This window comes from Ochotona curzoniae, unplaced genomic scaffold, assembly GCF_017591425.1.
Source record: "Ochotona curzoniae isolate NIBS_2020 unplaced genomic scaffold, NIBS_Ocur_1.0 contig_3520, whole genome shotgun sequence".
Classification (NCBI taxonomy): domain Eukaryota; kingdom Metazoa; phylum Chordata; class Mammalia; order Lagomorpha; family Ochotonidae; genus Ochotona; species Ochotona curzoniae.
The window spans coordinates 20,166,616-20,190,067 of record NW_024465894.1 but is presented as its reverse complement, the minus strand read 5'-3'; the positions used below and the strand labels follow the sequence as shown (position 1 = coordinate 20,190,067).

The 23,452-nt window shown below is 42.6% G+C and overlaps 1 protein-coding gene across 4 annotated transcripts in view; it reads right to left on the bottom strand.

Annotated features, from left to right (window-relative positions):
- RALGAPA2 (Ral GTPase activating protein catalytic subunit alpha 2) overlaps positions 1–23,452 on the bottom strand; it is a 267,919-nt gene that overhangs the window by 186,075 nt on the left and 58,392 nt on the right. For all 4 annotated transcript variants that reach the window (XM_040981780.1, XM_040981778.1, XM_040981777.1 and 1 more), the window contains exons 7-13: positions 22,439–22,554; positions 19,064–19,202; positions 17,177–17,376; positions 15,262–15,489; positions 6,540–6,707; positions 5,520–5,657; positions 2,412–2,560 (exon numbers count right to left, since the gene is read on the bottom strand). In XM_040981780.1, the coding sequence (XP_040837714.1) occupies positions 2,412–2,560; positions 5,520–5,657; positions 6,540–6,707; positions 15,262–15,489; positions 17,177–17,376; positions 19,064–19,202; positions 22,439–22,554 (1,138 nt within the window). The remainder of the gene's footprint in view (positions 1–2,411; positions 2,561–5,519; positions 5,658–6,539; positions 6,708–15,261; positions 15,490–17,176; positions 17,377–19,063; positions 19,203–22,438; positions 22,555–23,452) is intronic.

Below are 23,452 nucleotides of genomic sequence, written 5' to 3'. Positions count from 1 at the left end.
AAAATAAAAGCTCGTATCAATGATCACATGTCCAAAACACTTTAACTCACAGGCATAAGAAATTTGTGTAAGAATCTAGCAACATTGATAATTACGTGTTACAATTATTAGAAGTCTGAATGGCAATTACATAATGAATATTGCATTTTATGGAAATAAGTTACCCAGTAACAGTTCCAAACAGATGCCTCCGATGTCCACACCAACAGAATGACTTTCTCCCCTGGCAAAAGGGAGGTGAGATCGTGTCCTCCCAGCACGCCACTACCCTGAAGGCACTTAGTAAGGCAGCCAGTGAACAGGTATGCCTCTGTGAATTTATGCAGCATTTTAAAATTTTCCCATCCATTATTTTACTTAACCTGGAAGGTTCCCCTGCGCATCTTTGTGAAAAAAAATAAGGCTGACCTCGTGGTCTTCACACCGAGAACATACAGACCTAGTGCTATTGTGTGAGGGGACCCCACAGTCCTCTCTCAGGCTATCATATCTGGACACTGACATGCACAGAGCTCATAACAGGAGAACCCTACCACACGTCCAGATCATCTCAGGGACAACCTAGACTAGTACAGTGTGGGCACACACTACACCAGCATTTATATCATCTCGTGTAGGGGACTTTGAAGCTTGTAAGACACTGCTGCACACAGACAACATAACACTGCTTATTACAACAACAAAAGTTTTAGAATATCCAAGGGACATTTGTCTTTCTTACACCTAAGTTACAGTGCTCCTATCACAGCGCTTGCTCTCCTTGTCTTTCCCTGGATCCTGAGGGAACACAGATCACTGTGTCTCATACATAAAAGAGAAATCATCGTGCGTCTCAGATTGGTATATAACTATTTGCTGGTTGAATGCTACCTATTTGTGCATCTTTAACTCACTCTCCTTGGTTTTGCTGCCTTTCAGTGAAAAAATCAAGTATCAGACAAAACGGCTCAGTCCAGACCAGATGATAAGACCTATAAAATCATACCTGATGTATACTTTTCTGTCTGCATAGTAGAACAGCATTTTCTCTGAATAATACACAATGCTGAATCTCATTAAACTGCTCCTAGTAAAATGTCCGGGGAAGCCCTTGTCTCCTTGGTAGCTGATTCCAGCTGACTTGGTTGGCATATGCTCTCATTATACAAATTCCATCTGTTTGCTTGTTCTGACAGGGTGCCTGTACATGCCAGAAGTAGGAAAGGGGACCTAGGCATATACGCCTGCATATAAGCTGAAAAGGACCTAGGCATATATGCCTGCAGTGGGACAGCAGCTCAGCAGAGGAGGATCAGAGAGCCCCAGCCTGTTACCATAGTCAGGGCAGCCACGTCCCTGTTACAGGGAGGTACGACCAACACCAGTGTCAACACTGCCAGCTTACATTAGTGATGACTGACACAATGACAAACGGTGCATCCACATGAGGAGCTGTGTGCCCATCGCGCCAGTGTGGTGAGAGTGGCAACTAGTCTACGTTGCAAAAAAAAAGTCCTGGTGATGAGAAACTCTATCAAGAAGCACAAACATGACCAGAATAATGATGGACAGAAAGAAAGCACCTCGTCCTTCAGGGAGTACTGTTGGAACTAACAGACTTTCCTGTGAACATGTGAGATCAGGCAGTTTGCCGTTCCTCTGTCACTCACCTGGCTACCCCAGGACTACTTCTTACCACCACTCTGGCTAGGGCCCTGGTCTATACACCACCTTCTGTGCCACAGACTTGAAGCTCTTCTGTGCTATCTTCCACCTGGCAAAGAAGTTTTGGAAGCAGACTGGATTGTGTCACACTGTTGAACACACACAGAGTGGTGGCCCATGTCCTTCTTGTCTTCCGCAAAGCCTGTGCAGCCTAGCCTTGGCCTACCTGCTTGCTGCCTCCTCTCCTACTCGTGTTCTCTGCTCTTCCTTGAATATATCATCTCTTCCCCTGCACCTATACTTTTATACTTTTAATTAGTCACTTTGATATGTGTCACTTAAGATAATAGTTTTTCTAAAATGAACTTACAACATTAAGAATGAAGCAATAAAAAAATTAGTTTACAACATTTTAGGGCAACTAGCAAACTCTCTTGGGTTTATAAAGAATATTACCAAAATGTCAGTTACTGTTTCCTGAAAACTATGTCTGCTGACAGTGTTCAATGGAAAAAATCTACTATTAAGTTACATGATGACTTATTCTTAGCTCAAGAGCATTTTAAAAACAATAATGAAAACCAACGATTATCAAAGCATGGGTACTTACCTTCTTCATAATCCACACAAGTTGTTACAAAAGACTGATTAGCATCTTTTTGTTAACTTTGAAAAAGCCATGAAATGAATGGAAACTTAACTTTTTAATTATCCTGACAACCAAAAACATCTGTCTTACAATGTTAATTAATTTGAAATAAACTTACCACGTCTTTTTATTCATTGTAAGCTCCATTATCATGCGCCTAAAAATAATTAAAACAGCTTTACAAGCATCGACTTGTTCTTTCAAGAGCATGGGAACTTCAGCACATGGTTCCAGCAAAAAGACATTTGCGGCATTTGTCAAAAATACCTTAAAATCAACAGTTTTAGATTAGAATGCAGAATTGGACATATACATCTGGACACATTTTTGTGTAAAGATAATAACATTAATTTCCTTCCACCTATGAAGCACCTTGGAGTTAATTTCATACAGATTCTGTTTCAATATGGTAAACAGCACAGACACATACCCAAGGCATTTTCTAAAGGCAGGCATGGTATAGGGGGTGAAGCATGGCTTCCCAAAAGAATTCCTGGTTCCAATCCAGCTTTCTGTGATTGCATCTGAGAGGCAGCGAATGATGGCTCTGCTGCTAGGGCCCCTGCCTGTGCCCATGAGACACCTGCTGGAGTTCCCAGCTCCCGACCTCAACCTGGCCTAAACTGGCATTTAAGGAATGAAGTAGCTAATGAAGGATCTCTTTCTCTCTGTATCATTCTGCCTTTCAAATAAATGCACTATCTTTATTTTTTTTAAGATTTTTTTCTTATTGGAAAGCCAGGTATACGGAGACAGAAAGGAAGATCTTCCATCCGATGCTTCACTCCCCAAGTGACTGCAATGGCTGGATGGAGCTGAGCCAATCCAAAGCCAGGAGCCAGGAGCCTCTTCTGGGTCTCCCCCATGCTGGTGCATGGTTCCAAGGCTTTGGGCCATCCTTGATTGCTTTCCAAGGCCAGAGCAGGAAGCTGGATGGGAAGCAGGGCCGCCCGCATAGGATCGCGGTGCATTCAAGGCGAGGACTTTAGTTGCTAGGCTACTGCACTGGGCCTACATATATATATATATATATTTTTTTTAAAATCATTTTTAGTTCATGCTTTACAATACCTAAATACCAAGATATTGTCGTGGCCTTTTCCTAGGGAAAAATAATTATTATTACATATTAATCCTGCAACCTTAAAAATTTTATGGGTCAGAAGAGCACATTTCTTCCTTGATGGTAATTCTCTTTTTAAAAAGATTTACTATTTTTATTTGAAAGGCAGACTTAGAGAGAAAGAGACAGAAGAGAAAGATTTTTTATCTGTGGGTTTATTCCCAAAGGACCACTACAGCTAGAACTGAGCTGATCTGAAGTCAGGAGTTAGGTGCTTCTTCCAGGTCTCCCACCTGTGTGCAAGGACCCTAGGACTTGGGCTGTCCTCTGCTGCTTTCCCAGGTCATGAGCAGGGAGCTGGATGGGAAGTGGAGCAGCCAGGACAGAACAGACGCTCAAATGGGATCCCAGCACTGAGGGTAGAGATTAGACTGAGACATCACCACACCAACCCCTTGACAACTCTTAAAAAAAAAAAGGAAAGAAACAGGAGATGGGAAAAGATAAAATTATTGTATTTAGATGAGCAATGTTGGGGTGAAGAGAGGGGAGAAGAAAAATGGCAAGACCATGGCCAGGCATGTGAGCTCTCGCATCATCCGACCCAGGAGACTCGTCCAAGCACTCCCCGGGACAAGTCACGTATCTGAACTGCATCCAAGCTACAGATTGTTGATTTTGTGGAAGACAGTCAGGGAGCAGGTGAATGACAGGCACTTGGTATTTTCAATTATACTTCTAATAACCTTCAAAGTGAATGGGATCTGAGAGGTAATCTCCCAATCCCCATTTTTAAGATAAAACTGGGAGAGGCAAGTGACGAGCCAAAGCTGCTTTTTGCAGTTGGCAGACAAAGTCAGTTCTTTGAGAGTTCACTACGCCAGGCATCTAAAGACACTCTACACTGGTCATCATCTTCCACAAACACGCGGTTCTGGGGGCTGGTGCCACGGCACAGCAGGTGCTCAGATCAGAGAGCCAGCTCAAGTCCTGGCTGCTTCACCCTTCTGCTATCAAGCTTGTGAATGCAGGAGAGGATGAAACACTGGGAGGGAATCCCAGGCTCCCTGGTTTTGGCTTGGTCAAGCCTCAGCTATTGCAGCCATCTGGGGAGTAAACCAGCAGATAGAGCATATCACTGCGTCTCTGCCTTTTAACTAAGTAAATGAATCTTTTTTTTTTTTCTAAAAAAAAAAACTATCCAATTAAAGGATTTATTGATTTACTTACTTATTTGAATGTCATAGCTATGCAGAGACAGGGAGAGAAACAGAGAGAATCCATCACTTGCTGGTTCACTCCCAAATGGCTGCAATGGCTAGTGCAGGATCATACCTAAGTCAGCACCAAGGAGCTTCCTCCAGGTCTCCCATGTGAGTTCAGAGACCCAAATACTTGAGCCATCTTCTTACTCTTTTCCAAGGCCCTTAGCAGGGTGCTGGATTGAACTGGAACAGCTGCAGCATGAACTGGCATCCACATGGGATGATGGCATCGCAGGTCATGGCTTTGACCTGTTATGCTACAATGCTGGCCCTGAACAAATGCAATCTGTAATAGGCATGTTGTTTTTAACACTATATAAAAGGGGGCAGTATAGTAACATTCCAGGCTAATCTTCTGCCTGTGGTGCCAGCTTCCCATAAGGGCACCGGTTCATGTTCCAGCTGCTCCACTTCTGATCCAGCTCCAGGCTATGGGCTGGGGAAGCAGCAGAGGATGGCTCAAGCAGGTCTCCGCATAGACAGCAGGGGCATAAGTACTTGGGTCGTTTTCTGCTTCCTTCCCAGGTGCATCAGCAGGGAGCTGGATGAGAAGCAGTGTCCAGGACTCAAACAGTTTCCAACAGGGAAACCTGTGGCTCTTCCCTCTGAACCACACAAGACCAGCCCCTGGAGTACACATTTATAATGATTAAGCTTGACTTGCACATTAGAGTCTAGGTAACTACTCAGAAATGTTTGGCAAATAATTTGAAGATTTAAATTTCAGTCGTAAAAATGATCCTTTCTCAAAAAAAAAAAAAAACCTGAAGAAAACCAAGAATGAAAATGTAAGAGCTATTTACTGATAGATGGCCAAAAATACCATCATACTTTTCCAACATTATCCTCAATAAAACAAAACGGTCAAAATGAGCCCAGCCAGGGGCAGTCTGCCTACCTGCAGCATAGCCTGGGCCCCAGCTTTCACGTTGGTGTTGTCCTCCTCGGTCACGCAGCCTCTGTTCATGGCAGTGGTGAAGGAGTAGGTGCGCCCCCAGCTGGAGGATCGCTTATGACCTGAGCTTCCAGCTGAGGCCTTCGGAAGAGAAGGAAGCCGTTAACAGGTTCCGTTAACAGGTTCCGAGTAGCACACACTCACATATTGAAGCTCATGGGGTCACCGCAAGTCGCAGGAAAATGGGTTCAGGAGGGAGAGTATTTTCTCTACCTTTTCTCCACTCTTCCTCCAGGTCCTAAAGTGTAGTGCTTAGCACTGCTTAGGGCATGCTGAGGGCAATGGAACTGTGTTTGACTCATGATGAATCCTGACTGTGGACCCAGTCTTTCTGATCTCATGTTTGGAAGGTTTCCACCAGTATTGAGAATTCAAGATTATAGAACTAGTCCAGATAGCCAGGGTGGGGAATCCTAAAGACTTGATACAAAAATGCGTGCTTCAGTGTTTCAGGAACGTGCTCTGCTCTGTCATTTTACATTTGTCTAACCTGTGGCTTCATGTACCAGGAAGACACCCCTGCAAGGAGCACTTGGTGCTGCCACAGGACACTTTGAAGTGACCCCTGCCATGCGTGGAACACACAGTTACCTCTGAGATAATCCACTGCATGAGAAAAATTTGCCAAAACATTCTCAATTTCGTTTCACTAATTTTTTAAATTGGAACAGATTAGGGAAAAGGCAGTAGCATTTTTCCTGTCTCAGAGGTGTATAAAATATGACAGCCTAGTAAATGACTCTCCTGTGCTTATGGGACTCCAGCACGACAATAAGGAAAGGGTTGCCCAACTAGAAGACAGAATGGAACCTGTCTCTTGAAGATGTTCCTCAGAGTCCAGAAACTCAAGGGCAGAATTCAGGAGTGAAAGAAGTCCACCTGTCTTGCACTCTACTAACTGGGACTGTTGCCTCAGCAGGCAAACTTCCAACCTCCAACTCAGGTGACAGGTGGTGAAATTACCTCCTTGCTATCAATTTCTGAAAACTCGAGTTTTTCTGCATCTTCTTGAGCAGGGTCATTTTTATCCGGTTCCTCCATGAACACAGGTTTGTCCTGGAGGATCCACTTTCTGTATACTTGCACCACTTTCCTTGTTACAGCTATCTCACAGGAAGGCAACAAGAAGGCCTGAAAGACAGAAAACCTTCTTTAATTCCACAGACTCAGAGCACCAGAGAGCCACATGACAGACACTGCAAAGAACCATCACCAAGTGTTGACTTTTTTTTCAAAACACACAGCTCATGAATACACCACACAGGGCCACATATAAATGTGCCCATCAAAGTCATCTGAGGGAAAAACACAGATGTTAATTTGGTCTTTCCAAAATATAGTTTAAAAGTAACTTCTCTACTTGAATAACTTTTCCAAAGATATTAACTAAACCATACCTATTTTGATATTTTAATGGGCTGTATAAAACGACTGTAACTGCACCACTTGAAATGCTTGCTAGCAAATCAGAAACAAGATTATATAACAGACATACAGTTATGGCCACTGGCAACCAGCTAGTCCCATCTCAGCACCACATTGAGTGGGGGTAACTGCAACACAGAAGTTGGCAAATGCTTCAAATCTGGGCTTTACTTTCCTGGAGAGCCAACCCATCAAGCGTCAGAATACATCCAACAGGGTAGCTGGGACAGCAGCGGCCTGTGGGATCCTGTTGAGAAGAGGTTCCAGGAAAGAGGAGGCAGAGGCCTCTCGTTCAGAGTGCACTCTTGCCCCAGTGAGTCTTTGGATGTGCTTTTGTGCTTCCCTGATATATGGTGAACATCTGTGCTTAGTCAGCCTATTATCCTAGATCAAAGCAGTGCAGATTATCAATAGCTCACACCAATGGTGCTTTGATCCTGGTGCCTTGTTAGCTCTCCTGGAACTCCCTGCTTATACACACGTGACACGAGTTGTACATCAAACATGATCGTTGTAACCGATGTCTGAGTTGAACTATGTTTGAACTATTACTTTGCTGAATGTATATAAACTGGAATAGCACTATCCCCCGCTTTCATTCGCATTTCCTCCCCATGAACTGGCAAGGCAAACTTGCAATCAGGGCTTTACTCTCCTTAGTGCCAGCTGATTAGCCTTGACCAGTATGCCACTGCATGTGGCCTTTGTGTGCATTTACAAGGACTGAATCACATCAAGGCATTCCCTCACACATGTGCAAGCAAGGATTTCTATTTAAGCCCAGACGAGAAATTTAAGAGAAAATGCATTTGCCCTCTATGTGTGTCATTTAGTTAAAAACTACTACTGCTGTCTGCGATGGAAGCAGGAAGAAAGGGTATCACACACTCAGATGCCTTCTTCAACACCAAGGTATAGACCCTTTAACACCAAGTTGCAGAGCACTGTTTTTCTCCAGGTTACAAAGTTAATTGGACTCAGACTCAGGTCTTGATCTCAAGGTCTGGAAACATTTTTGTAACACTATCTTTAAGAACCTTATCATCAGGTAAAAAGGTTCATGCAACATACTGATTTCCATAAATGGTCACATCTCATCAAGATACAGAATAGAGGACTCTGTGTTATAGCAAGACTACACTGCATCAATACATCACATAATCTGACATGTAGCTCAAGAAATACCAACCAAGAGAAAAGTATAACAAATACCAAGTATCCTCATTCTAATTTTTTTTTTACCTAAAATTTGTTACAAAATTCTTTACCCATTGAAAAACTTAAAGAATTTTCACACTGGATACCCACATCCCTAACACTTTAGTTACCATCAGCATTTGCTATGTTTGTCAGCTTACCTCCTCAACCATCCTTCCTCAATCCGTTTTCCTTTAGACATACATCAAAGTTAGCTACAAACATCAATACACTTCAAATACTTCAAGATGCAAACAGTTGACTAGAATCTAAAATTAATTTATGGCGTTTCATTTAGGTAAACATTTCAAATAATGAACCATACAAAATTTAAGGACACTACTGGATGAGTTTTGATAAATACAGACAACCGTGCAACCCTTATTGTCTACCAAACACATTATCCTCCTCCCAAATAGCAAATAATAACTGCTGAGTTGAAAATAATATTAAAATCAAAATTATTTCTACAAACACTCTGGTTAACATATTTTAAATATATACATCATATTTTAAAAATATTTAAATATATGTAGCATATGACCATAGCATATTTTAAAATCAATTATATGAAAACAAGTGAATATTAGCAAAATTACAAAGATTTAGTGGCTTATAGAATATCTAGATAAGGAGTGTAAAAATTAAGTGAAAATTTAAGTAAAATATAGTTATATTTAAATAAAATATAATTTATTCATGCAATTAATCCAAATAAACTAAGTGTACAGGAGTTGGAAAGAATGAACATGAATGAACAGAATATTGGGAGAAAAACAATCAAAAGCAAACATTTAAAATGAACTGAGGAAAAACAAAAGGATGGATAAATCAGAAGTCAAAAATAAAGAAAAACACAATGAAAAGTTTGTCCTAAATACAGTCGGAAATAAAGCAACAAAGGAAAAAAGGAGGCAGAAACATGTTTGAAAAATGAATGGCTAACAGTTTTCTAAAAATTAACAAAAGATAACACTTCTGGGGTAGGCACAATGACACAGCACATAAAGCTGCTTGCCTGTGGTGCCAGCATCCCATGTGAGTACCAGCCGAGTCCCAGTGATTCCATTTTTGATCCAGCTCCCTGTTAATGTGTCTGGGAAAGCAGTGGGGGGTGACCTAAGTCCTTCTGAACCCACATGGGAGATCTGGAAGAAGCTCCTGGTTTCAGCCTCAGTCCAGCTACTGCAGCCTTTGGGGAAAAGAACCAGCTGATGCAAGACCTCTTTGTCTCTTTCTTTGTAACTCTACCTTTCAAATACATAAATAAATCTTTCAAGAATTGCAAAGAAAAGACAAACAGAATAAATACAAAGTATGTCATAGTGAGATCTATGAAAACAGAAGACAATTGCAAGATACTAAAAGCATCCAAAGGAGTCAGCATTGTGGCACAGCGAGTTAACCACCGCTCATGACACCAGTGTCTCACTACTGGCGCATCAGGTTAAGTGTCAGGCACTCTGCTTCCAGCTTCCTGCTAACATACCTGGGAAGGCAATAATGACTCAAGTGCTTGGGCACTTACCACTCACCAGAGACCCAGAGGGGAGTTCCCGGCTCAGTCTGACCCAGCCTTGCTGTTGCGGCCATTTGGATGAAGCGTGTGTGTGTGTGTGTGTGTGTGTGTGTGTGTGAATTTTCTCTGACACTCCTTCCAACATAATAAATTTAAAAATAAGAGCAGACAGAGGAAGGCAGACACATTTTCTTCAAAAGAATAATTGTATGACTTCTCAAAGAAACCGCAATATAAAACATCCAAAGTTCAGAGAGGGAAAAAAGAAAATAGCTGCCATTGTAGAACTCCACCCAAAATACACTTTAAAAATAAAAAAAAAAAAAGTATAAAAATTTCAGATTATGGGGCTGGTGCTGTGGCATAGCAAGTAAAGCCACTGCCTGCAATGCAAACGTGCCATATGTGTGCCAGTTTGTGCCCCAGCTGCTCCACTTTTGATCCAAATCTCTGCTTGGAAAAAGCAGCTTTGGAAGAGGTCCATGTGCCAGGGCCCTTGCTGCTCTAGAAGATGCTCCTGGCTCCTAGCTTTGGCCAGACCCAGCCCTGGACATTGCAGCCATCTGGGGAGGAACTCTCCGTCTCTCCTTCTCTCTATGGAACTCTTTAAAATGAATAAATACAGTGTTAAAATTTTTCAGATTTAAAAAAAGTGAGAAAATCTGTTATTGAAAGAAGTGACCTAAGGAAAATATTAAAAATTATTCTTTAGACAGAAAGAAATTATTTCATGCCAGAACTTTAAGGAATAAATATAACAAAAAGGGAATTCTGATAAATCTAAACATACACACACACACACACACACACACACACACACACACACACAAATAAATTTGAATAAAATAATAATAGTAGTTCTGAAAGGGAGGATATAGCTGTAATAAGAAATACAAACATCAGCATATAAACTGAAAATGACTAACTGGAACTAATGTGAATGAATACTAAGAGAATAAAATTTGAAGTGAATGCTAAACTTTGTTAGGAATGCATTTTGCTAAATATTAAAATACTTAGAAAGAGATGGCATTGTCATGCAGCCAATTAACCTGTTACTTGCCACACCATTATCCCCTGTCAAAACACCAGATCATGCCCTAGCTCTTGCACTCCTGATCCAGCTCATTGCTGAAGTACCTGGTAGTTAGTGGGTGCCGGCCTCACGACTGGGGTCCCTACCAGCCCCGTGGTGCACCTTTGGCACCGTCACAATGCAAACAAGATAAGAACATAAATAAAAAGTCCTGACTCCCAACAAGGACGATGTCAGTCAGTAGGATTCAGTCTCCTGCGTGACACATTAGGAATGTCAGTTCTGGCCCCTGAGGTTTCAGTGGCTCAGCAGACTGAACAGACTCGGGCCTACCACCACCACCACCACCACCACCACCCTGCTTTGGTCCTTTCCTAAGCTGAGTCTCCCTGACCCTCTAAAAGTCTACAAAAGTAAAAAGGGCAACACCCGAGTTAGGGCAGGAGTGGAAGCAAGGCTTTTAAGACCACCTGCTGGTGGCCAAAACCAAGTGCAGCCTTGCCAAAGCCTGCAGTGAGCTGGAAAGGCTGTCGCCACTCTCCCTGGAGTTCAGTTTTCTTGGTTGCCTTTGTTGCTGCTTGTTGAGTTCTTGTCATAGAGACAGAGGAGTGTTTTTATGCTGAGATTCTCAAGTCTGAAGCAAAGTAGCAAAGTAACCACCCTGTGGCAGGATTACTTTCCACTTCTTTCACATTAGGCTGAAGCACAATTCATCATTTAAGGTAACATCTGATATCAACAACCAGCTGAAAACTCCTCTTGTCTAACAACTCCCTTCATCTTCTTTTATCTATTGCAGGAGATTAATTTTCGTTATTTTTCTGTCTTCAGTACTCTGTTAAAACTCAGACCGTTGCATCCGTTAGAATTACCATCAGAGAGTGGTGGCTGCCACTGTTCTAGATGGGAAACAACTGCCACTTTCTGTCTCCAAACACTACTTGGCTTCCTTATTGCCACTTGTGAGATACCAACTCCTCTTTTTAAAGTGGGCCTCTGCCTCTTACCATCTGTTTTGAAAAGTCACACACGGTATGTTCCTTCTTTGTCATTCTTTACTCAGACTCTCAAAGAACCCCTGGTTCTTCCAAGAATCCTAAAGGAGACAAGCACTTTTTAAAAAGTCTATGATCACTTCAGCTCCCCCTCGTTACTGCTCTTCCCAAGAAATAAGAGTTTAAATTAATTGCACATCTTCCATTGAGGGAGCATGTTCAAAGAGTTTAGCAGTTTCCTTGTTGCTTAAATCATTTGTTCTTATCTCCTACTTGTCTCAGCTTCTTTTGCAAGAATTATAGATAAAGTTATGCACATTCAAAGTAGCTGCACAAAAGGGAAACAGTTTTATTTTCTTTTACCCTTAGCACTGACATGATGACTATGACAATGACATCACATAAGCGATCAATATGCTTGTTCTTTTCCTTGCCTGAAAAGGGCATTGAACTGTTGGAAGAATGTAATTAGGGGAACAGAATGAGTTGCCAATTTGGTGGCCAAGACCTTCCAGGCTGCCTTAGATGAAAACCATTCATGAAGAAGGCCTGTGGCTTGCTAAGATCTTGTAGTTGACTTAGAAATTTTGCAAAATATCATGGGTCAAGTACTTAGATATCTGCCATCCACACAGGAGACCCAGACTGAGTACGCTGCTTCTGGATTCACCTGGCCCAGGCCCAGATGTTGTAGTAAATGGACAGAAGTAGATAGAAGACAGCTCTCTTTCCCTGCCTTTTAAATATCTTTTTTAAAGTAACTTAAAAATATAATTAAACGTGTTAAACACATGTATTCTGAAGTTTCAACTGTACAACCTGAGGGCCTTGGGAAATTTTCCACCTTCTGATTTATAGGTCCAGAGAAACTCTGACTTACAGATTCCCAGGTGGAATGAGGAGCGATCTGCAATGACCCTACCTTGCACTGCTAAGCACATGTTAACGCCAAAGGAAAACATGTCCCTCAAGAAAGGCCTTGAGCAATAAAGCTCTAGGACATCTTGAAAATGTTCAACAAGAAAACACGACCCACCAAGTCAGTCAAGGCCAACTAATTCAGGATCGTGGAACCATGAACGAATCTGTTAAACACAAAATACCAAACCCAAACAACCTGTACATGCACTGTGATTCCAAAATCAACCACCAATGATGATATACTTATCATATAAACTGATAGCATGATGTAATTAGCACATGACGAGGCTGAAGAAAATACAAGGCTGCTTTTTCCTATTTCAGAACAAAAAATCAAAAATGCAATCTAAAATTCTGACATGCAACTAAAAAGTGATTTTGACACCAAGATTGTCATTTTTTCAATATGGGAAAATCAGCAATTAGTATGAAGAATATTTATTTGAATTTCAACAAGTCCTTCAATTTTGCCTTCTTAAGTTCGAGTAACATGAAATTCAGAAATTCACTGAATTACTTCACTGAACTTTTACTTACTTCGCCTCACCCCCTCATTATCTCAGAGGATCCACGTCTGGTTTCACCTTCCCGGTCCATGCCCGTGGCTGCCTGCCCATTTCCGCCTGTCTAGCTGTCCGTCTTTACTTGCCTGCATATTTCTGGTTCTGTCTGCCTATCTCTGATCTGCACCTGTTTACCTGTCCCTCTGTATCTGCCTGCTTATTTCCATTTCTGCCAGCTGGAATATCTGAACCCATCTGTCTGTTATTTCATGCCTGGCTGCCAGCCTGCTCACGTCTATCAGCTCATCTGAAATCCTCCTGTCTGTCTGCCAGCCTGCTTACACACTCTCTGATCTATCTCTTCTCTGCGGGTCTCTCTTCTATCTGGCCACCAGTCACATACAAACATACTGAAATACCAAGAATAGTGCTCTTCTGACATTAAAAGTCATCACCAAGATGGTAGTGTCTTGATCAACTTCCTGTTGCTTTTTTTCTTCCTATGTATGTGTGTGTATATATATATACAGATATATAGATACAGATAGATACTGAGCTTATATAATCAGTACATATTTAATAAAGTTGTACTTTAAAATAACTCTTTAGATTATAGCCTAAAGAAAACGGGTTGTGGAATATATATATACACACATATTTACATCTGTATACACAATATTTTCAAAAGTAAATCATAAATTTCACAAAAAAGCTAATCCTTACATGAACTACGCCATTAAAATGGTTTATTCTATTTTACTGCTTTATTATTAAAAATAATAACACAAGTTTTTAGAAAGTGGTTTCATAATCTATGAAGGAATCAGAGCAAGCAGACCCAAATGCTCTACAAGACAAAACTACCAGCGGAGTGGCCTGGTTCCCAGAATTGCCCTGCACAAAGCACCCCATGACCTTTCGGCATCCTGTGGGGGACAGCAGCAGAGACAGGCTGCCCTAACCCTTACCAACCCCTGTCTTCGTAACTATCTCCTCCTGTTACCTTTAAGTTGTTAGATCATCCTGGTCAAGGAGCCCCCTGCCTTCCAAGCCCATTACACAGGGATAGCTGAACTTCCACCACCTCACTCGGCTCTCTGCAGCATCTGTACACATCATATTGTCCCACACAGACTGTGCCATTCTTAAACGTCACAAGTTTAATAGTCTCCTAATACTTTAATACTGAAAAAAGAAGTTATTACAAAAGAGATGACATTTTAACTTTCATAAAATAAAAATTCATCATTGACCAAGATGGAACAAAAGAACTGAACCCTCTCTGGCAGAGGCCTGCAGCCTAGTTTCTCCACAGCAGCACTAACAACAAGGTGCACCAACAGGTCCTTAGCCATGGTGGAGTCCAGGCAGGGGGCCTTGCTGCGCTGCTGAAAAAGAATCCCTGGCTGGCTGCTATCCACTAGGTGTCAGTATCAAACCCTCCCTCTTGTGATGCTCTAGACTATACCCAGACCCTGATCACCATTCCATGGGCGGCAGCCTCCGCCTTCACTGCAAAGCCCTGGCATCATGTATGTCTATTAGCCCTGGCTCCAGCTTCACACCTATGCTCTCCCCACTACACTGCATGTCTAGGATTCCAATGTCTTCAGTCTATCTCCTTTATCTCCTTTCATTCCCCTCTCAGCTTCAGCTTCTTTCTCTTGTGCCATGAATCCTTTGGCAGTATGTTCATGCTTCATGCCTTTGCAGGAAAGGCAGAGCTTTTTGTACACGCCCTCAGCGTGTGAGACAGCCCGGAGGCCCTGGGATGATGGCCCTCTGCTATGTCTGGGTGCCCAGTGTTCAGCCCTGGCTTCCTTCCCACCTGCCTATGGTTTGTTATAGAAACACAAAGCTGCTGCTGCATGACCTTGCACAGAGTTTTCCAAAAACAAACCTAACACATTACACACACAACAAAAGAATCACAACAATCCACAAGACATTCAAAAGCAGAAGTAGAGCGATTGTGATGCTGTTGCTCTGTAAATTAGCCTGTTTAATAGGATTTCTTGGTGGGTATGAGTCAAAGAACAAGAACAAAAATCCCTTCCATTTCGTGACCAGGTAACACACAGACACTAACCTGACGAAATACTTCATTCACGAAGTTGACATAACCTCGCGTTGACAGGAGAATGCGCTGCACCATTTCATACACCAGCCGGTGCTCCTCTTCAATGCTACAAAGGCTGCAGTTGCTGAGTCTCCGGTCGGACAGGGTGCTGCTGTTCGAATGGCTTTTGTCCTGCTCAGTGGGGCCACCGGCATCTGACTCTGACGCCCTCTCTTGCACAGCACCTCCACCAACAGTCTGGAAGGAACCATCACATGGCTCAGCAAGCCTCAGCCCCAGTCTTGAAGCCCTGCTTCATTTTCAAGGACCCGGGGTACTCATAGGAAGCTGAAAAGCAGCAAACTGTGTGAAGCAAAACAGGTTCCCAGAACCTGTACTTACCGATTTTCTAATTAACCAACAAATTTCTTTTCAGGTGACTTATTTTAAGAGGAAAACTCAGTTCCTTCAGAGAAAAGGGCTGTGAAATCTTTTCAACCTTAACATGTTTAATTTGCATTTGACAAAACTGAAGAATCCATGAAAATATCAATGCATTTGTATTGTCCTCATATTCAGGCTCCACATTTCAGCATATTCTCTATGGTCAGATACCATGAAACTGGGGTGATTTTTCTGCAGCAACAACCCTGGGCTGCATCGTTAATTTCTAAGACCACATGGCATCTTGATGGTGGAGTGCCAAGATCCCCACAGGGTCTTTCATGTGAAGAATTTCAAGCTGTATTCTCAACTAGCTAAGATACTTACAAAATTATAATAGGTAGAAAGACTTTAAGAATGCAAGGAAATAAGAGTAATTTTCATGCAATGATTGACAAAGTATAATACTGATTTCTGCTCTCCCACAGAATTCAAGGCTTCCTTTAAACAAATGTATAATTTTGTTTTAACTGCATAAACTCCATTATTGTTTAAATATTAAAATACATCACTAAAATGCCCTAAAACTTTTATTCACTATATATTTTTTTACAAGAAGTAATAAGACATGAGCGGCCAGAGAATAATTTCAGTAACTATCAGTAAGAGTGTGAAAACTGAAACACAAATCTAAATGTAATCTCTACTGCAGGTTAATGAAAAGTCACATTTATAATAATTTTTCTCTTCATGGCTTGGTTACTAAAGCCTGTAGGGTTTGTCAAAGTCACTGTCACCTGTGAAATGCAGTTCAACTTGTTGATGAATTCACCGTCTTCTTCAGGAAATACATTTTACTCATCTCTTTAACCTAGCTCCAGTCAGGATGACTTGAGAAGGAAATGAGGGGATGCAGAAGAGTCCAGAAGTAAGGCCTGAAGGCCCTGCCTTTCCACGTTCGCACCCCTGCGCCAAGACAGTGCCCACACTCCCTCGGGTACCCAGGGTGCCCCTGTCGGAGACTACTTTCTCCCAGGACTCCTAGGCTGAGTCTTGCGGGGTGTCTTTACTTTCCTGCTCAGGCAACCTTTTCTTCTGCGTATTGGTTTGGTCACCTCCCCTTCCTTTCTCCTGCTCATACAGTATTTGTAGGTAGAAGCAGATCTTGTCCTCAGGTCTTGTCTGCCTGATTCCTGCCTCTCTGATTTTTTCTGCAGTGTGACATGGCAGAAGGTTCTCTCTTACTGGCCACCTGCACGGTTCCTGAGGGCCAGCATGTGCTGCAGATGGGCTGAAGCTCATGCTTAGAGCTCAATGGGAAGGAGTATGGCGTATGAATGAGGGAACCAGGAATGGCACATAGCATCATGCCCTCAGAATGCCAGCTTCACCACCCCCTCCCGCCAGACTACCTCATCACAGCGCCTCCTGCAGTGTTCCATCTGCAACCTCAGCATTACAGGCAGAGTGGATCCACACCTCCAAGTAATAACCCATTAGAACCCAATAACTTCTAAGAACTAACAACCTGCATTTTCTTGAAAAATGATGAATCACATACCTGGATGATTTTAGGCAATACATCAACTCCATTTTTAGTGTTCTGTGTTGTGGTTAGATACTTTTTGTCCAAAAAGAAAGTGACAATCCACTTAATAAAAACAACACGGGCTGCCATGTAGGGGATTTTTGTACTGTAAATGCTTTCATTGTCTCGAGTTGTAGTGATGTACACTGGCTTTGATCTTACATGGGGGATGTCTGGCAGAAAAAGAACACGGGGGTGATCAGGTTAGTGAACATGCAGATTGTGTGACCCCTACAGATGCTCCAATTTTAAACAAAACACACAAGCATTTAAAGCCACTAAGGTGAAGAGCCAGAAAGGAATACAAATGGCACCTGACAGTAAGTTTGGTTCTAATTCTGTCCTCCAATGGCCCAGCAGGGCTGGTTCTAGCAGCACTGTTCATGTATAACTACGGTGGACAACCATGGCAAAACTAAGCCAGCAACCTCTAACAATTACGAGAAATCACATAAGGCAGATGGCAAGAATATTTTCAAATATGATATAGCTGATTTAATTTCTGACTAGCACAAATGTAAAAGCATATATGAACATTTCACTGCACTAACTGAATGTACTGGACTTCAGTTTTGTATCTTTTTCTCTGTAGATGAGCCCAAGGAAGTAGAATCAACACAATCAACTTTATGTCTCAAAGCAGGCAGAAAGTCACATCCCATCCTTAGTGCGTCAGATGCCAGCTTTCCACAAAAATTAGCAAGAGGTCCATCTTCCACTCTTTAAATTCCATAACCATTTAAAAGAATTGTGTGGTTCAGGACATGGGATACTAAGTGCCACAGTCCTTTCTCTGTCTTAACTAGTTTTTGCAGTACATGCAGTAAAAAAAATTTTTACAGAGTATGTTTTAATCCAGGAATACTAACGATATCTTGGTTTTTTCCACAATGAATATGAGCTACATACAAAAACAAACACCCATATACATTTACAGTTAACAAAATACACATTCTATACCTGTAGCAGCCAGAACTATGGCACTGTTACATGTCTTAAAACATTTCAAGCTTCAGCGGCTCTCCCCTTGTCTGCCTCTGTGTGTGTGCATGTAAACACGTGCATATATGTGCACATGTGTTGTTTCAATACACATAAACATACACAGCACAGATGATATAACGCACTGGACGAATATCCTTTCTGGCCTCATCACCCTCAAAACAGGTCTTGGTTATTTATCTGAACTAATTTCACCCGGTTTAAATAATAGGACCTGCCACTTTTCCTAAACTCAGCAATGCTTCTGTTCTAAGCCTATGCAAGGGAACCATAAAGAGCAAACTTAAACAGTCCTGTATATTTCCTAGTCCTCTGGGGCTTGCTGTTCCTAGACGGTCTACACACCCAAATATCTGTCCTCCATCTGCAGCCATCACTAGTAAAGTAACTGCTAGACTGAAGAAATGCAGCAATAAAAGCATGAAAGAAAGGGCAAGCTGTGGTAGCTGTGTGTCCCCAGCCGACCTTCCTGGCTACTAGGCAGGGTCAAGGGGGGCACCACATTCTACCACTTGAAACAGAAGACTTTGGGAAGTGCAGACTTTTTCACACTAAAAGCTGAGAACTAGAATTATGCCCAAAATAATAAACTTTACATTATTTCTGAGCAGAGGAGCCATGGTTTCCCTTTATGACTGTAGTTCTGGTTCATCTTGGTACAAACAGCAAGACTTACTTCTTAGGGAACCATAGAACCTCTTACAATGAAGTTATTATTCAATGCAAGAATAAAATGACTGTTCTTTAAAATAATGAAAGGCCAGAGAGAGAAAGAGAGAGAATGAGAGAGAACAAGAACAGAGAGAGAGAATAGCTTCCCCATGGATGTCCTCCATACACAGATCCAGAAGTACTTACCAAGTACAGGTTTGTAGATGTTTGTTAGCTTAGTAAATGATGGAAACAAATGAGGAAGATAATACTTTCGGAATAATGTAAAAAGAAATTTAAAACCAGTATCTTGATTCTCCTTATTCTTCCACTCCAAGCTTGCAGCCTTTGGATCACATGTGGAAAAAAACACAGGAATATTTATATTTCAAAATCATATGTACTGAACTCAAATATTGCTGTTGTTACAATGTCTTCTCAAATCTGGGAAAAAGTGATGAAGATGACTGACAATCATGTAATAAAATGTCTTAAAAGATGACAGAAATGAACACTTCAGAACAAAACAATAATTATATTAACAGCAGTATTTTCCCACTAAATTAGAAAAAAAAAAAAAAGCCCAATGGCCCAATGGCATCTTTTCAAATTTATCCTACCACATCATGTCCATATTTTTCCTCCACATATTCTTTATAACGTTCACCGTGCCTTTAAAACAATCTAGTCAGAAATAATTAGGTACTTTACTCAAAAAAAGTCATTTTTAGAAATGGGAATGAATGAAACAGCCCCTTGCACAGATCTCAACCACTGTTACCTACAAGCAAAACCTGTATTGAAAGACAGAAGATATGGAATCTTGGAAGGTTCATTCTCCTTCTTGAAACTGTTCAGAGGTCAGCACTGTGGTACAGTGGGTTAAGCTGCCATCTATGAAAATGGCGCCCTGTAAGAGCACCAGATCCAGGCCCAACTACTCCACTTCCAACCCTGCTCTTTCCTAATGCATCTGGGAATGTAGCAGAAGATGGCCCAAGTCCTTAAGCCCTGGCCAAATATATGGGAGACTAAGATGGAGCTGCTCCTGGCTCCTAGCGTGGCTCTGGCCACAGCATCACTTGGGGTGTGAACGACTTGATCTCTGTCTGCCTCTCTCTGTAAATCTCCCTTTCCATTAAATAAATAACCTCTTAAAAATGTATAATAGCTCACAGGCTAGGGTAAAACTGCCCTCTAAGCCCAGTTGTGGACTAAGTTAAAACTTTCAAAGGACTGAGATAATATTCTCCACCTTAAAACCCAGTGCAGTGTGTACACAGTGTGAGCCCTCTACAGCCCCAATGCAATGGTCACAGTGTGAGCCCTCTACCGCCCCTGTGCGGTGTGCATGCAGTGTGAGCCCTCTACAGCCCCAGTGCAGTGTGCACAGAGTGAGCCCTCTACAGCCCCAGTGCAGTGTGCACACAGTGGGAGCCCTCTACAGCCCCAGTGCAGTGTGCAGAGTGAGCCCTCTACAGCCCCAGTGCAGTGTGCACAGAGTGAGCCCTCTACAGCCCCAGTGTAGTGTGCAGAGTGAGCCCTCTACAGCTCCTGTGCAGTGTGCATACTGTGAACAGTCCATCAACAAAGCAGGTCCTCAGCCCAGGAGCAAAAGATCAACCCAACTACTGCAGTGCTACATGTGGAGGAAAGGTGCAGGGCAAACCTTGGAGAAGACCTGGCAGTGGTTCTTCAGTTCTTCACACCTGGTAGACCACAGAATATGAGCAGGCAGAGCTTTCCAACTCCTTCACAGCATTTGCACAGGCTTAGGATAGAGACGGGTGCTTCACTGCCCCAGGGGCCTTGGGTCAGCACCCTTAACCTGGCAGAGGCTGCTCTCAGGAATTGCCCATAGACTGGAGGGAGGTACATGCACTCAAATCTAATTCTGTGCACAGCCACAAGGTCAGAGCCTATAGACCAACCTCTGCTTTCTACAAATGCTTTCCCCTTTAGTGGTGGTGTTCCTAGGAAGGACACAATGTATCCAAGATGACAGACTCACCCAGGGCACATCTGGAATGAAATCCCAAGACCTCGGACACATCCATTTTCTACTGTGATACTGTGTGCTATTCCCCCAGGACAAATGGAATATCCATTTCTGATAAACCCTTCTGAACAGGTGGCAACTGAAATGTATATAGGATGGGCACTTAGAGCTTCCAGGCAATGACAGAATGTCTCAGTCAGAATGTCTCAGTCAAAGTTTGAAGGACTTTGAAGTGCTTGTATTTCTGGTATTGGCTAAAGCAAACAAGTGGTATGCTACCAGCAGTTGTAAAATAATCTGATAAGGAAGAACAGGGCAGACTGTGCCTGGAACCTTGAGTTTATAGACAGCTGGTACGGGAGACCAAGGTCAAACTCTGCAGGCACTAGTCCACAGGGTGGCAAAAGTCTGAGACCAAGGTCCAAGTGTAGGTGCCAGGTGAGGGTCTGCAGCTGGGCAATGGTCCAAGGACACAGAACTGTGTGCTTGAAGGACAGTCTGCAGTCAGCTACTTACCGAATTCTGTCCTCGGATCACACAGTTGTTTCTTAATCATTAAGCATTGGCTGGCTGAAATCAACATGGAGTGTGGCAATCAAAGTTTGTGCCATATCAGCTGCTGTCATTTGACTCCCCAAGTACTTCAATAAAAGGTTGAGGTAGCAAGTATTCTGGGTTGGCCTCCCTTTTTAGAGAAAGGCAGCTTCTATATGGCTGCCCTACTTCTACAATCCTTATTTGGTGAACGTCTCATTTCTTATTTTCTCTATGGCATGGTGTCTCTCTCTCCAACCCTGCCCATGCCATGTGGGTTATGATAGGGGTTTGGAGAGGGAACGAGTCTGCCTAGCAGAACACTCAGAGAGGATAGCTTGCACACCCCATATTGAACAACAGCAGAGATAAGCACAGTCCCCCAAGGAAAACTAGGAAGAAGTAGAAGAAATAGAGGGAAAGGCTCAGAGAAAACATTCCAAGTGAAAGGACCTCTGGGTGCCAGGGCAGGCACCAACAAGTCGCCTGGAAGTTCCAGCACAGCAAATGCTGAGGAGTGCCCTCCCCTCTGTTGGGCCCTACCACCACAGCAGCAACAGCAGGGGGCAGGTAACAGGGGTTGTCCATCAAGTGTGAGATGAAGAGGCCAAGAAACACATACCACCTACTGAAATCCTGCACTCCTGTTTCAGTTTTGGGTTCAGCTGGTGACTAGAGGAAAAACAGGACATGTGGCATAAAGTGGCACAGAGCATTGGTGGCACGATGAGATCATCCAGTGCTCTCATTCTCTTCTCTCTGCATGCTCTGCCCGCTCCGTGTCCACTTGCTCAGCCACTGGGCCTGCCAGCTCCTCCAGTTTGTCCCTCTAGCATGCAGAGCAAGGGCAGAGAAGGGCTGATGAAGGGAAAATAGCTCAGGAACACTCACAGAGCATGCTAGGTATGCTCAGTCTGGCTGAAGCTACCCAACAATGGCACATAGTCTACATAGCGAAATATCACATTAAAAAAGTCACTCCAAAGAAAAATGAGAAAGCATGTGAGAATAAGCCCATTACTGAAGCAACTATGATTTTTTTCTCTGACCTGAATAACCATGTACTTCAACAGTATTTGAAGAAAAAAGCAGGTTTGGTCCTCAGCGATCTTCTCTCCTGATATGGCTGGCACGAGTGCAGTGATTTCTTCTGGATAAATCTTTGCTGCAGGTTGGAAAACAAGGAGAGCTCTTTATATCAATGTGCACTTTTAAATAGGCTTCAGGGTTTTAAAAAGCCTCCATTAGAATATATCCACCCAGCTACTGCACTGCTCACAGCCAACTCCAAGCCAGTGTGACAGACAGCACAGAAACATAGCACAGTGTCCACCAAGCCATCTTGCCCCATACACTCGTTTTTCCTTTGAAACCGTGGGTAGGGCAGACATTTGATACAGTCCTTAAGGTGCTGACTTAGGACATCTACATCCCATATCACATATCCCATATCACAGCCTGGGTTCAAGTTCTGGCTCCAGTGTTGATGCCAGTTTCCTGCTAGTGAGCACCCTGGGAGCCAGCACGCGATGAATATCTCTTTTGTCTGTTTCTGCCCCCCCCCCCTCTCTTCCAAATAAAATGAAAATAGATTTAAAGTTAAAGGTATGGTTAACATATTATAAAGTTCCTCAAGGGTTCAAATAAAAAATAGACTAAAACAACAACAACTCTAGTTGGCTGACCCGGGACCAAATGTCAGTCCTTGGGAAATAAAGTGACATACAGCGATAAATCAATGGCACTAAAGGATGAGTTCCTTATAAATTTGTAGAACAAAAATGACCAGCACTAATGGTTCCCTGAGGCCTCTACTGTCCTACCGTAAACACTGCTTGAAAACTCATAGCTGGGTGATCCTGGCTGAGCAGATGAGTGTCCATTTATAAAACTACAGTGATGAGAACAATAGACAGCAGTTGGGAATGGTGGATGTAAATCGTATTAACCACTGCAGACACACCCCATGTCTCTGCTTACTACTACTGCCAGCATCTGGCCTTGCCTCCATTTCTGGCTTCACCACTTGATAAATGTCTCCTGCCATCATTTCCAAGACTTTT